The sequence below is a fragment of the Glycine soja genome, chromosome 9 (genome assembly GCF_004193775.1).
Source record: "Glycine soja cultivar W05 chromosome 9, ASM419377v2, whole genome shotgun sequence".
NCBI classification, from domain to species: domain Eukaryota; kingdom Viridiplantae; phylum Streptophyta; class Magnoliopsida; order Fabales; family Fabaceae; genus Glycine; species Glycine soja.
The window spans coordinates 45933268-45948297 of NC_041010.1; the positions used below are offsets into that span (position 1 = coordinate 45933268).

The following is a 15030-nucleotide window of genomic DNA, read 5'->3' on the forward strand; positions in this document are numbered from 1 at the left end:
AAAGGTTTTGCATCCAGTGGCATCCGATGGTGGTGGGTTGCAGGAGGAGATGAAGTGTCCTTAACACTTACCATGGAAAGGATATATGGAAAGAAAAGACATAAAAACTTAATCTTTTATTTATTTGTTAGGGCATAAAAAGGAATGGAAGAAAAAGAAAATCTGAACTTGCTTAGTAAAAAATCTTTGTGTAACATAAAGGTTAGAAAGTATGTACCATTGTCATGACCTAACAGTGAAGCGACAATATAAATATGTAAAGCATATAAAGGATGTAATGGTAAAGATCATATTGATCATAATAATTAAGATATGAAAATTACCATTGGATATTCATGCTTAAAAATGACTTCTACTTAAATGAGAATTACCATGTGAAAAAAGATTCACATTTGAGAGATGATTGAAATTTAAATGTGAAGATGAAAGTTCACATTGGAAGACACACAAACCTAATATATTATGTTTTTGGATTGAAAATAATATGAAGTTCATCGGATTAAAAGAAATTGATAATAAATTAAATTTTCAAATATTTATATAGTAACCTTGTTAGTTTTCCAAAAAAAAATATATCAACAAATGAATCTTTCAAAATTTTAATTTGATGTAGTTTAATTCCTTAAAAATCTAACATGTCAATACACCTATCTATATGAAAGACTATAATGGTAAAACAATGAGAATAACTAATTTAGAAGAAATTTAGGGGTTGGGATTTTTTAGAGATTAATTATTTAGTGATCAAATTTTTTAAGAGTTTTTTTTTTATATATACAAGTTTTAAGAGGTTAATGTGATGACGCACATAACTTCTTTTTTTTAACGAAGATGACCCACATAACTTGGAAACATCAAATTGGATTTGTTTTTTAAAAAATAACATTTCACCGACCCAATAAGTTGACTTGATTAAAAATAATGACAAATACATGAAAAATAATCATTTTTATAATTGTCCCCCTCGATCTCTTTATCGAAAACAATATGGAAGGAAAAAAAAAATGGCACGCCACCAACACAACACAAGTCGACTTGATAAAAAAAATAATGACTAATACATGAAAAATATTAATTAATTTGTATAAGGAAATAATATGGAAGAAAAGAATGACACATCACCACAACAACTTGACTTGATAAAAGAATGGCAAATGCATGAAAACATCAATTTTTGTAATTGTACCGTTCACAATTTCTTTATTGGAAACAATATGGAATAAAGTAGACCATGAATGCAGTCAAAAAGAAAATTAGACTAAGAATGTAAATGCCTCTTCAGCAAAAAAAAAAAAAAAATGCCCCTTCAGCAAGAACCTTGGCGTTAAGGCACGTCCAACATGAATTTGATTATATATTTTTAGCTAGTATATTATAACTTGTTTATATAAGTTGACTACAATTGATTCTGATAAAGTATATGTCTAAATTAATCTCAACAACAAATGTTATATTAAAATATGTCACAATAAAAAATTAATTTTGAAGGATAGATAAATTAACAAAAACCTATGGGGATTGCTCAAGTTGATTTTCTCTTGAAAGTATTTAATTTATAGTTTTTTAGGCATTGTTGTTCTGCTAATATTGATTTCAAATGATATATAGATATAAATGAAGCATGGTTATGTAAAATTATTAATTAATTACTTGACAGTGTTTTCATTAATCCCCCACCAATTGCATAGATCACTTTGCGGGGGAAGTTAACCAAGTGTATAAGTTTTAGCAAATGTTATTATTTAAAAAAATTTAAGGGAATTTGTCAATCATTATGATTACCTAATTTAATATGAAATAGTTAAGTATTCTTTGGATCACCATATAATATTCATTAATTTTTGTAGATGATAGAGAACTTGAATAATTATTTTTAGTTGAATTTTCTCTTTTATTTTTTTTATTCATATATAAGGTTTGGACTGAAATCTAGTTCAAAGGATTCAAATCCAATTTTACTTGGAGTTTTGGATCAATGACATATTGATGATGTAATATTTGGATGTTATAAGAAAAAAGGAAAAAAACTTGATTAATTTAAACTACCAATACAAACTCGTGTGGATTTAGTTTCATAGTCATTTTCTTGAATATTTGCTCACTGCTTCTCTATCATACTATCATCCTTAAAGTACACTAACACTAGCCATTTAACTCGTACAAAATTCATTTATATACATGTACATCTTCTGCAACTTGATGAAAAGAGCATTTCAATATCAATTAGTTTTTAATGAAAAATTAATAAAAAGAAAAATAAGAACACAACTCAAAAAGCTTTTTATTCAATTGCAAACACTGCTCACTCTTCTCACTCTCTCACTTTATATATATGCCCACGTGCAATGTTCTATATTTTAGATATTAATAATATATCAAAATATCTATGTCCATATGTTAGAATCTGTGCTTTATTGATCAAAACTCACATGATATCCGTCTAGAACTGTCTTCTGTTCCAATTTTTCCTCTATGTTTTTTTTCTTCAATATGTTTCCATTTGGTTAACTTTGACAGATTAAAGACAGCACATGTCATTTTAACTTTGAACCAAGTGAAGTTAAGAATATGCCGTGTCCACAATAGATGGCCAATAATAATACCTTCTTCTGAAACAGGTACCCTGAACTACAAACACATGCAAACCAGAGACAACAACTATGTTTATTATCGGAATACATTCGTCATGTTCGTTTTCAGGTGGTTAAAATTCACTCAATGGAATAAAACCCATTTTTCTCTTTTCACATTAGGATGAGAAATAGAGAATATCAATGCTTGTTGGTTCAGGTGGAAAAGAGTTTAATTAAGATGGTAAATTCAACTCTTGTGAATGAAACGAAAATGCTAAGAGGGTCTTATCAATGTCTACTTAGATAAGTTTAGTGAGATCGGAAAAAATATTAGGAAGAAAATGGTAAAAAGAGGTACAACAGAAATCAAATAATTTGGTTCCATTTGGTTCAATGGATGGAGATAGTTTGATCCTTCTAAATGTTGGAACCAAATCTGTTCATTCCATTATGTTACAACTTTCAGCTCATTCCATCAGTTGGCAATTGGGCATTAATTACCATCGGTTTAACATGCAAATTCTTTTTTCTCATAGCATAATAAAACACGTATCCCTTTTGAACAGAGCTATTCAAATTATATATTTGAGTTGAGATGCTTACACAAATATACCCCCTTTTTTTTTTTTACTGTATTCGTTTTATATTCTCGTAGTATTATATTATGCGTCTAAACATAAAATTATATTAGTTTACAATTTTCTCATCCTAAATTTTCAAATTTATGATTTTGATCAATTTATGATTTTGATCCCTTGAATTTTAATTATAACATTTAATCCCTTTAATTTTATAAATTGATGATTTTGATCATTCTGATAGATTATCAATAAATAATTTTAATTAATTGAGTTATTAAGTTAATTATAAATTAATTAAAACTATTAATTATTAAAAAAATATTAATAATCTTAATTCTCCACAACACTGTGTTTGTGTTTATTTTCTTCTCTATAAACACTTCTTCCACCTCACACGCAACACCATCATAATGATTAATAACTTTTTTAATGATAAATAGATCTTTATTAAAAAAAATTAATGATTAATAATTTTTATTTAATTTATAATTAATTTAATATCTCTAATAATCATAATTATTAATTAATAATTTACCAGAAAATTAAAATCATTAATTTATAAAACTAAAGAGAACAAATGTTTCAATTAACAATCAAGAGGATCAAAATCATAAATTTAAAAAACTACAAGAACCAAAATTACAATTTGGTATAATATTTTTTATCCTAGACAAATCGTTATATTTTACAACTTTCGATAATGGCTGGTTGGAATAATTTATACTTTCACATTCATTTAATACATAAAAACTTCAAAGTTCATATCCAGTATTTAAATGGGGAAATCGCATGCTACATAAGAAAAATGTGTAAGGGGTTTTGGCCTTTTGGCTTTTGGGGAGGGGGAAGGAGCTAAAGACAGAAGGTATAGATAAACTGATAAAAAGCACAATTACCATTATTATAGTAACCAGTAATTTCGGTTTCAACAAGCTCGCAAATAAATAAAAAAAAATCAGAAATAAGCACTTATTTAATTTCATCGTTTCTAAAATGGATGTCCATTGCCAAAAAGGCAAGAAAACAAAAGTATGTCACTACATGATGATCCTAGATCCAAGTCTTGCATAACATCAACAACAGCAACTCTTTAAAGCTGTTCATATTCTCAGCATTTAACAAATAAATGTTGCTTGACATGATGTGAACACCAGTGATGCAATTGATGAATCATGGATCATTATCATTATAGTCTTTAGTTCCAAAGTTCTTGCACCAGAGTTGAGAAGGGATGGGGCGAACAGGGTGATGTGGTCGTTGCTGAAAGATCAAAAAAGAAACTCTTAGCCAATTCATACAGTCAAGGTAAAATTACTATGAGCAAATGTAAAAAAAAACTATATCAAAGAAGAATACACTAAAAAAATAATGAGTACATCTATGCAGCATAAAGCATTACCCCAGCTCAAGGTCACAAGGCAGCAACTTGAAAAAATAATTAAAGTTGCGCCAAGACTCATCCTCCCCTTACATTTTACAAAAATGAATAACAACAGCAACTTGAAAAAGTTGAACCGGATTCTTCCACCACTTATAGAAAAGAAATTCAAACCAGCCATCTATTTAGGCATTTCAAACTAAACCATGGAGAAATTTATCATGTTGCAGCAAAAGCAAAATAATATTACTTTTATATGCACAGAATTCTAGAATCCAGAGAGTATAAGATCTAAATAGTTTTAAGGAAGTATCTGAAGTCCAAGAGGAATAAAAGTGAAAGAGGTAAAGACAAAAAACACACAGGCAACAGTCAGCCAAATATAAACTGAGTCTGAATTCCTATAAATATATACTAGTGTTTTATATTTCGTATCATATCATAATGCACCTATCAATATAATATCTTATATTCAGAGTCTACATTCAAATTTATGCTCATTAATTACATAAAGCCTACAAATTAATAATAAGTTTAGCAACAAATATTAAGTAGTTATTGCTTACGAGTTTAACATTATACTTGAAGTATTGTTACAACTCTCATTTCTCAGCAACTTGGCACAATTCCTTTAAAAAAAAAAAAAAAGCTAGCAGTAGTATCACCAACAGATAACAAAATAAAAACTAAAATCTGTTTCTACTTTTGAAAAAAAAATGTAGGGGAGATGATTGTTGTTATTTTCAACAGCAAAGTGAAACACAACTGCCCATCTTCCCCAAATTTATTTTGCAGGGAACTCTTTTGGAATAATGCAATGGTCGCAGCACAACACCGATACACACAATCCCTGCCCAGAAAAAGGCCTCATTACACTCCAGTTTTTCAACCTAGACAATTTGGAATTGATTAAAATTTTAAACTCTGCATCTTACCAGACAGGAAAAAGAAAAAAGAATATATCAGTATATCACTGCATCTCTTTTTTAAAACAAAAATATTTGACAATTTGTTTCCTCTTTTGAAAAAGAAAAATGTAGGGGAGATGATTGTTGTTATTTTCAATTAAAGTGAAACACAACTGCCCATCTTCCCCAAATTTATTTTGCAGGGAACTCTTTCGGAATCATGCAACAGTCGCAGCACAACACCGATACACACAATCCCTGCCCAAACAAGGCCTCATTCCACTCCAGTTTTTCAACCTACACTATTTGGAATTTATTTAAACTGTGCATCTTCCTATAACAGACAGGAAAAAGAGTCTAACTTATCTTCTTCTAAAAAAAAAAGAGATTAAGGTGAATACAGGATAGCTGACATTTGCTGAAATAAACTATGAAATAATGTCCAACTTAGCACAACCTAGTGGAAAGGAATGTAGCAATGTATTTCTTTAAAAAAAAAAAGAAGCTCAAAGTAGAATCACCAACAGAAAAAGAATTATTTGACAATTTGTTTCCTCTTTTTTCAAAAAAAAAGTGTAGGGGAGTTGATTGCTGTTATTTTCAACAGCAAAGTGAAACACAACTGCCCATCTTCCCCAAATTTGTTTTGCAGGGAACTCTTTCGGAATAATGCAATGATTGTAGCACAACACTGATACACACAATCCCTGCACAGAACAAGGCCTTATTCCACTCCATTTTTGCAGGGAACTCTTGTATATGTCATATTTAAGTAGCAGCAGATTCAAATGTCCCTGTTATTGCTCCTCCGTTTTGTAAACAGCAAAACAGTTGTTGGAGATGTAAAGAGACAATGAAGTCAATCAACCCCCTCCCCCCAAAAAACGAGGATAGCAATGTCTTATGAGAAGTTGACTTGGGACAGAATGTCTTATAATAAGTTGTCCAAGTGTTTTAGATTGGGGGGAAAAAGATAGAAATCCAAAGTATAAGCTCGGGGTGCACTTGCCCTCAGGTCGGGAAAAAATCTGTGAATTATTGAGGTTTGGAAGAAAATGAATGGGCTAGGCCAGCTAAAGGGATTGTTCAGGCCAAATTAGGGCGAGCTTGTAGCCTATCAGAGCCTGGCCAGATAAGGGAGGGGTCAAAGTGCTAACAGGAAATAGCCATTCCCACAACAAAGAAACGTGGTGCAATGTGTTTCCTATAGTGGTCAGCAGCCACACATCACTGACCACTCAACCCAACCACATCATGATAGTAACACTATTTGCCGCTATTGATAACTACAATCGAGACATTACAAGCTTGAGGCAACATAATCGAGAATCAATAGAAGCAAACAATAACATCGGAGAAAATAGTAGACACCATTTGAAAAAAAATGAATTCAAATAAAGCCAAGCCATTTATCACAGGGTTTACACTGGGAAGGAACACACAAAACTAATAAACAAAAAAGAACGCCATAAGCCTCATATAACCTTCAGTTTACAAATACATGCAATGAATCAATAAATCATCAACATATAATCATGAACAGCGAAATCAAATCCTCTTTCCCAAATCGCATCGATGAAACGAAACAAATCGGTGAGAGAGAGAGAGAGAGAAGTACCTCGAGTTCAGCGGATTTCATAGCGATGGGGATGCAGATGAGGACAACGCCGAACATGGCAATGGCGGTGTTGCGCTTCCAGTGCTTTGGGCGACAGTAAGGGCCACCGCTCATACTCCAGACCTTGTTCCTGAAATCACCGTGTCCGTGTCCATGGCCGTGATCGCCGCCGCCACCTCCCATTTTTTCCGATTCCGATTTCTTCCGATTGGAATTTGAAACCCTACTCACTCACTCTCTTTGGCATAGACGCGCACTCGAGTGAGGACAGAGAGAAAGGAACCAAGGTTTCGTTTCGTTCGAGCTGAGATCCGCTGCAAGAGTGCCTAACTGCCTTATGCTGCTCCCTCTCTCACACTTCACCAATCAGGATTATACTTTATGCTATATCCATTAACAGCTGATTTTAGGTTTTATTTTGAAATTTATACAAATAAAAAGATATTAAAATAAATTAGTGTATGATCCAATATTGGTTCTTCATTGTGTTTTAAGAGATTGATTTCTTATTTTTTTTAATTATAAATATTATAGAAATAGAGAATAATGTCAATGTATACATATTTTAAAAGTCGTTAACTATTTTATATAGTTTTGGTAAAAATATTTTTTTTTCTTATAATATTGAAATTGTTCACTTTTGTTTCTCCCAATTTTTTATATGATCATTATAAAATTGAAATATATTATTATTTGATTTAAAGATAAATTCGGTTAATCCAAACATAACTTAAGCCAAACGGTGATATATTTTAATTTCAACTGAAATAAATAATATTGTATAGTTATTGTTGGTCATGAAATTGACTATATATGCAATCAATTTTAGATTATTAAAAATTAAACAAATTCTAATTTATACTTGTTTTATACACATAAACAAATTAATTATTAGATAAAAATTAATTATTATAAAATTAATTATGTAAATTTATGTGCATTAAATATATATTAAAAAATTTGATATTATATTTAATTATTTTATAATTGACAGATTAAATTAAATCCGTATCAATTTTACATAAAGATAAAATTTGGAATTATAAATTTTATATGGGGTGTACAGCCATTTGCATGCTGAAAAAAAAAAACCCTCCTAGAAAATAGAGAAAAGAAACATAGGATCCGTTTTCATATTTGTGGTGAAGAGAACTTACTAAGATTTAGATTCTACACCAGAAGTTGAAATTAGGACAAGTACCCTTTAGTCAGTTTCATTCACACACGTACCCAAAATATCATTCACATCAGATTGTGCATCTGAGACTCAATCTTCTTCAGTAGCAAGTGATGATATAATTCCCCATTCTCTTTATAATCTTAACGTAAGAAGGGATTAGACCTATTTTCAATAATATTGGATTATTGGCCAAAGATAATACTGTTTCCAATAAGGATGTTGATGCAATTTTGTTGTGTGGCTGGCTTTAATCAACTACATGTTCATGTTCTGAAGGCACATTCTTTTTCTATGGCTATGATTCATCAAAATTGACTAACCGTGTTTGCTCTCATTTTACTTGTAAAGTTCAGCGACATATTTTCTTGTAATTTGGAGATTATAAATTTTCAATTCTCATTTTCAAGTGATGCCGCATTGATTCTATTTGGCAATAATGGAATGAGCAAGGGATTCAAACAGAAAATTATGATGGATCTTGTCTAAAAATTAATTACTAATAACTTTAGAATTGTTCTTGGAAAACATCTGCAATATTAATTTAGTCTTAGAAAAAATGATTAGGGTCCGATTTAATAAAGTTACTTATGCTGATAAAATTAACGATTGAAATAGTTAAAAAAAATAAAAAATAACAAAAAAAATAAAATTATAATTTATTTTTAAAAAATAACAAAAAAATAAATAAATATATCAAGAATAAAAATAAAAAAATATAAAAAATTAAAAGTTAATATTTTAAAAAATATTATTTGAAGTAGAATTCCAAAAATGTTACTTTAGTAATGTTCCAAAAAAAAGTTACAAAGTAACTTTTCAACAAACATTAAAAATTATCAACAAACTACTAAAAAAAACTTACTTTTCAAAAAATCAAATTAATTTTTCAACTAATAAAAAAAAATTAAAAACTAACTAAAAATTTGGATAAAATATCTTCGCTTAAAATAACTTAAGAAAAAATCCCATGATGAACAACCATAAGCAAAACAGAACATGGTTGTTTTACAAGAGTTTGAAGTTTGAAATTGAGAGACAAATCAGATGCAATAAATTGTTAATTAAGCTCCATACAGATATTCATGATGAATTGAAAGGAAAATATTTAATTAAAGTCTGCATACAAAATTCTGAGACTCATCAGAGAAAAAGGGGAGATAAGAGAGCAAACCTCATCCAAGTTTGATTGTCAAAAATCAGAATGGCAGACACATATATAACATAAAATAAAAATGAACACTATTTTCCTTTGAATATTCTTCACAATGGCCTCTTTCAAAACGAGATGGTGACAACATTATTAGTAGCTTTTGTAGTAGGAGGGTTGCTTTTCTCAATAAACTTCTTCAACCCTTTCTCACCCCCAGGAAACCCCCCAGTTAGCCCCATCATTTCCTTCTCAAAACCATCTTCAGGAACCTCAACACTTCTTTCATCTTCTTGTTCCTCTTTGTTACCACTTGATGCTTCTTCTTGTGATGATAGTGAAGGCTGGTCCTCAACAACAACTTGCTTTTTCAGCTCTTGTTGAATACCCTTTTCCCCATTGCAAAGTCCTCTCCCACCCATCATTTCCAATATGTTGAACTTTGCATGTGGCTTTAGAACTTCATGAGTTGGAGCTGTTTTGTGATGATGTACTTGTTGTTTGAGAGGGAAGTGGTGAGTGAGTAGAGGGTGATCTTGGCCTAGGAATTGGGATCGAGGAAGAGGGTTGTGCAGGCCATGAAGAGTAGGAAAAGTAGCCATTCTTAGATGTTTAATAACTAAACACGCCACAAATATTAATGTAAGAGACTATGACTAACCTATATATTGGATACACAAATCAGTCCCTATCTTTTTCTTGCAAGAAAATTTAATGAAGAGGTTCCTCGTTTAATTCTAACCACAAGTTGATATCGTACGCATGAGATTCAATAGGTGGCTGCCATTGATTTGAGCCGCTCCAATAGATTGAAAAAGTACAATGTTCCTTTCTACCACCCTCAATATATATAGACACACACAACCCTTTTAATTAATTTGCAAAAAATTAATAAAATTGTTTAATATAATTATTAATTTGTAACATTAAAATTTTAAGAATTTATACTATTTTTCTTAAATTATTCTTTAGATTATTGAGACTTATTATTTTTTCTACTTAATTAACTTATGTTATTCATCTTCTCCAATCTTCATAAGAAAAAAAAAAGAGTTTATATTAATACCATTATTTATTTATAGCATTTATTGTTTATCAACTATACAAATTATAAAATAATTAAGATGTTTTGGTCAAAATAATAATGCAAGAGACAATTTGAAGAAAATCTTATAAAAAAAACAAATGAATTTATCAAAAGGTGTTATAGAGTGTATTCGAAGAACTTGATGGAGTTTTTAATTTTAACGCTTTATGTGGAGCTAGAAGGTAATTAGGATTTTCTTAAAATAAAAAATAAGGAAAATTAAGAAGAGATAAGAGAATGAAAAAGGGTTGAAGTGCATCTTAGAAAATCAACTCCACCCAGGTCTTAAGCTTATATGGGCGGAAACATGAATATTTCTGTCAATGGTAGAATTAGTATGCATGTACATAAAAGAATAATATGAGTCTAAATAATAAGTGTATGCTTGGCTTATTTTAAGGAAACAATTATTTAAATTTTTTTTTTTTTAAGAAAAAATGAGTTATGAAAAAAATATTATAAAACAATATTATGTAAATAACATAGGTAAATTGAGGAAGTGAGAGGGTGAAAAAGCTTTACCCCAAAATTTGTGATCATTCTACTTCCATTTGGTTAAGGTGATTCATTTGGTTATATGAAAGAAAAAGAAAAACAGTAGAGGCTTTTGTCATGGTATAGAAATATACCAATTGGGCTATATACAATTAAAATTTAAAATAGAAATGACAAAAAATGGAAGGGACTAGTAAAAACAATTATGCAATCAAAATTTGAGGTTCTAAACATCTACAATCCTCCGCCAGAATTCTATGGAATCAACCATAGCAGTGACTCGGTAGCAATAAGACAATGAAATCATTATTCACTATTTCCATAGTGAAAAATAAGGTACTATAAATTTGGAAACTCCTTTCATTTCAATTCTTGCAGTGCTAAACTATGGTACCTTCAGTTGATGGAGGAAGAAGCATGCAACTTCTCGATAAGCAACTCAAGTCTCTGGTCATAATAAATACAGAGAATAAAAAGAAGTCAGCTAAAGATGAATGCAAATAATCAAAGCAGAATTGAATAATGCAGTTCCTAGGCCTATTGTTCTGTTGTGTAACTTGTGACTTGTGAGGGAGGGAAAGAACATAAATTGATTAAACAAGACCATGCTTTGAATTTTTAGCCAGTAAATGGTCAAGGTCAACCAATGCAGAAAATTTAGGAAAATGGTTAAGGTCTGGTGCGAGAACAAGAAGAAATTAAGAATTTGTGTTTCTATCTAGTTGAGAGAAAGAAAGTTGTAAGTTCTTCAGTCGAATCCACATGCTCTATTAAGAGAAGATACAAACCTTCACTGATTTATTGACTTCTTCAAGTTTATTAAGCAGCAGTCCTCCAGCTACCCTGCACTCAAGTGAAGAAGTATGTGGCGAGCCTACCATCTGCACAAGAGTGCACAATACAGGTTTATATGAGTGAAATTTAAGCAATGCATCCGATACTATTGCCATCTAATTGGTGCTTCTTACAAAGATCACTATATGGGTTGAAATCATTGTAGTTTAATCGCAGGCTATAGGTCAAATTCCTACCAGCTAAAGATTGTAAAGCTAAAAACACCAGCATTCATTCAATCCCTTCAGTTATTAGAGGTGACTCTTTGTCAAGATGCAAGGCAGGAGGTATAGCATTACCTTCAAACTTTTTGACGGTGATCTCAAAACAACTGATCCCTCAGTTGCTCCTGGCATACGAGCGATGTTTTCCTCATCTGTGCTTGGACCAGCATGCTTCCCACTTGTACTCACATCTTGTGTGATCTTTGAAGCCTCTGTTACAATCATCTGCAAACCAATTGTAGCTTTTAAGATGATGACATACCCTTTGTTAGCACTTAGCAGTATAACATTAAAGGGTATAACATTAAAGGAACCCCTACAATATAAAATGTAAGGAATGAAATTCAACATTCAAATCTGTCTCCAAAAAATATAATGAATCATATTAAGAAACATATTTTGTTTCACCTTCCTCAAAACAAAAGGATCAGAAACTCCCTGAACTTGTAGTTCATCTACAGGAGCAGCTTTTCCATGTGCAATACTTTCAACTCGAAAAGTATGGATACCATATATAGACTGCAGGCAACCTGGACAAAGAATTGAGAAAATCTAGTCAAAGAAAAAGTATAAGATGTAACAAACATCATGTAGGTAGGTTTTAAGCACAAGCTGTGCTTTGTTATGCGTATTTAGCCAGTAATTTGTAGCCGTTCAAAACACCGTTTCTTTCATACTTTTGAATGATATAAAACTCACAATTTATAAGGAAAAATTGATGTGTTAGACTGTCAGTCTATAACAACTATAAAATATAAACCGTGTGCTAGAAGAACACTTCATAACTCTTTGCATATATATATATATATATATATATATATATATATAAGTCTCAAAAAACAAAAACGTATTAGGTAACTGAAATTAGTTTAAGCAAAACACATTAAAATAGAGGGCAAGAAAACATTATGGTATGCCTGCATCAGTACCTTGTTCAATGATAATATCAATCACCAGAGAAAGAGGTACACGCCTCTCAATTGTTACAGTCCCCCAAAATGGTATAAATGAAGGTCTTGATACCTTGACCAAGAGAGAAAGGGAATAAAAGATCATTTCGTGTATTAAAACTCATATCGCAACATCACGATCATGCAGAACAATTCATATATACCTTGTAAACTACTTCGGTACATGTAACATATAATCTGCGAGAAGACAAATCCTTTTGAAGCACATATCTCCTGATGGGCAGGTAAAGCAACATAAGAAGGCCAATTCCCCAAGCTAAAACTAGAAGTAATGATATAGCAAGCCATATGACCGTGTCATATTTAACGTAATTGCTTGCAAGCTCTTCAAAGGATGCTGAGTATAGTATCTGTTCCAAACAATCTTCCTCTTCATCATCACTTAATTCAGACCCAGAGTAGCCAAGTATCTGATCCTTCAATGATCTTGACTCCGATATGTGATCTGCTTGACCAATCAGCATCTCTTCAACCACAAACTAGTCAAGAAGAAAGGTACACAGATAATAACATTAGCTCCAAAAGAACTATAAAACCCTTTATTCCAGTGCAACTACTGCAGACATGCCTTAATCTAACCTTTCAAAGTGAAATTAGAAACCTCAGAAGGCTACCAAATTGAGATCAAATTACATTTTGCACAGGAAATGTTCATGTGAATTGAGCTGAATCATACAATGCCGGAAACTCTAAATGTCAAAACACAGCAGAATGTTCAAATGCATTTATATTTATCTCTCTCAAAATGCAAACAACTATAGTGAGTTTGTGACATGTCTTTACTATTCAGCTCCAAATAAAAGACCGAAACAACGATCTCTTTTGAAAACAGGACAAAAGAAGTGAAACAAACACCAACTTCATAAACCATTTATTTACTGTATTACATTCTCAGGAACACAAATTCCACCGGGAATCAAAATAACAAACCAAAAAGAAAAACAAAATTATGGATACCCATTTACTTTTAGACCCTATAGAGAGAGAGAAGTTGCCTCAGAATTTGAAGGAAATAGAACATATTGATGAAATCTAAGACAAAGGTGAAACCTTTACCTCAAGCTTCCAGAAAATGGGTTGAAATGGTTTAACGGGTATGTGAATGGGGTAGGATTTGTAGTAAAAGATTCAAGTCAAGTGGGGAAACTGTAGAAAGAGCACCAAAGGTTCAATTGAAGAGGAAAGGTTGTTGCTGCTGGTTTCCATGCAAGAGGAACAAAATAAATGCCACCAATAATTTGTGAGCATTAATTTTAAGAATTTACATTCTTAATTAATCACATATATGATTATTAAAATAAGTATTATAAAAAATTACTAATAAACTTACGATGTATGAGAATTTTATAATTATATGACAAGATAAGTACACTTAAATTAAATTATCAATTTATGCGAAATATAAATCTCTTCTTCCTTCTCGTTTGGGAAATCCTTTCTTATGGCATTTCTCTCGTGTAAAATCCAAACCTTTAATTAAAAATAAGTGACATAAAGTTTAAATATTAAAAAAAAAAAGGAGAAAATGAGATTTTAATAGTAAAGATTTTTACAAGTGAAAATTACACATGAGAGGATCTATTCCCATAATTGATTATACTAATTATGCCTTGTCCCATGATTGATTTTTTACAATGTTATTTTCTAAGTGATAGAGATTTTTCACATTTCTTCTCAATTAAAAAAAGAAGTTTGTATATATTAACCAAACAGAGGGGTTAGTCTCCCTAATACCAACCAACAGAGCTGTATAAATAAATTTTAAAAAATTAAATATATATTAACATAGTATACAAATTGATAAATATATAATAATAATTTATATCTTATTTCTATATTTATCTATTATTTTAAATATTTTATTAAAATTATTTTAAATTTTTTTGTTTGATACCATCATAATTAGAATTTTAGTAATACTTAGAACTCTTTATTCTTCCTAAAAAAATTTGCAGACCGCATTTAGAGTTTTGCATTGAACACAGGTCTTCGTCAACAAATTGCAGTGTGTTGTAAATTAAACTATTGAATAAT

The 15030-nt window shown here is 30.7% G+C and overlaps 3 protein-coding genes and 3 non-coding genes across 6 annotated transcripts; all 6 read right to left on the reverse strand.

Moving 5' to 3' along the window:
- Window positions 1-4022: 4022 nt before the first annotated feature.
- Window positions 4023-7574, reverse strand: LOC114425262. Its single transcript, XM_028392112.1, has 2 exons — window positions 7059-7574; window positions 4023-4414 (listed from the first exon to the last, which is right to left on the reverse strand). The coding sequence occupies exons 1-2, from the start codon at window positions 7239-7241 to the stop codon at window positions 4325-4327; spliced, it is 273 nt and encodes a 90-aa protein (XP_028247913.1). The 5' UTR covers window positions 7242-7574; the 3' UTR covers window positions 4023-4324.
- LOC114369045 lies at window positions 5247-5389 on the reverse strand. Its single transcript, XR_003657507.1, has one exon. It is a non-coding gene; the product is annotated as a small nucleolar RNA snoR135 (small nucleolar RNA).
- On the reverse strand, window positions 5565-5705 carry LOC114369044. The gene has a single exon (XR_003657505.1). It is a non-coding gene; the product is annotated as a small nucleolar RNA snoR135 (small nucleolar RNA).
- LOC114369047 lies at window positions 6012-6154 on the reverse strand. Its single transcript, XR_003657509.1, has one exon. It is a non-coding gene; the product is annotated as a small nucleolar RNA snoR135 (small nucleolar RNA).
- A 1721-nt stretch (window positions 7575-9295) lies between the features above and the next one.
- LOC114367251 (NAD(P)H-quinone oxidoreductase subunit S, chloroplastic-like) lies at window positions 9296-10075 on the reverse strand. Its single transcript, XM_028324398.1, has one exon. It carries the CDS (start codon window positions 9985-9987, stop codon window positions 9514-9516), a length of 474 nt encoding a protein of 157 aa, XP_028180199.1. The 5' UTR covers window positions 9988-10075; the 3' UTR covers window positions 9296-9513.
- A 1015-nt stretch (window positions 10076-11090) lies between these two features.
- On the reverse strand, window positions 11091-14229 carry LOC114367402. The gene is made up of 7 exons (XM_028324580.1): window positions 14053-14229; window positions 13140-13475; window positions 12955-13048; window positions 12434-12555; window positions 12101-12250; window positions 11756-11848; window positions 11091-11414 (listed from the first exon to the last, which is right to left on the reverse strand). Exons 2-7 carry the CDS (start codon window positions 13458-13460, stop codon window positions 11364-11366), a joined length of 831 nt encoding a protein of 276 aa, XP_028180381.1. The 5' UTR covers window positions 13461-13475; window positions 14053-14229; the 3' UTR covers window positions 11091-11363.
- Window positions 14230-15030: the final 801 nt, after the last annotated feature.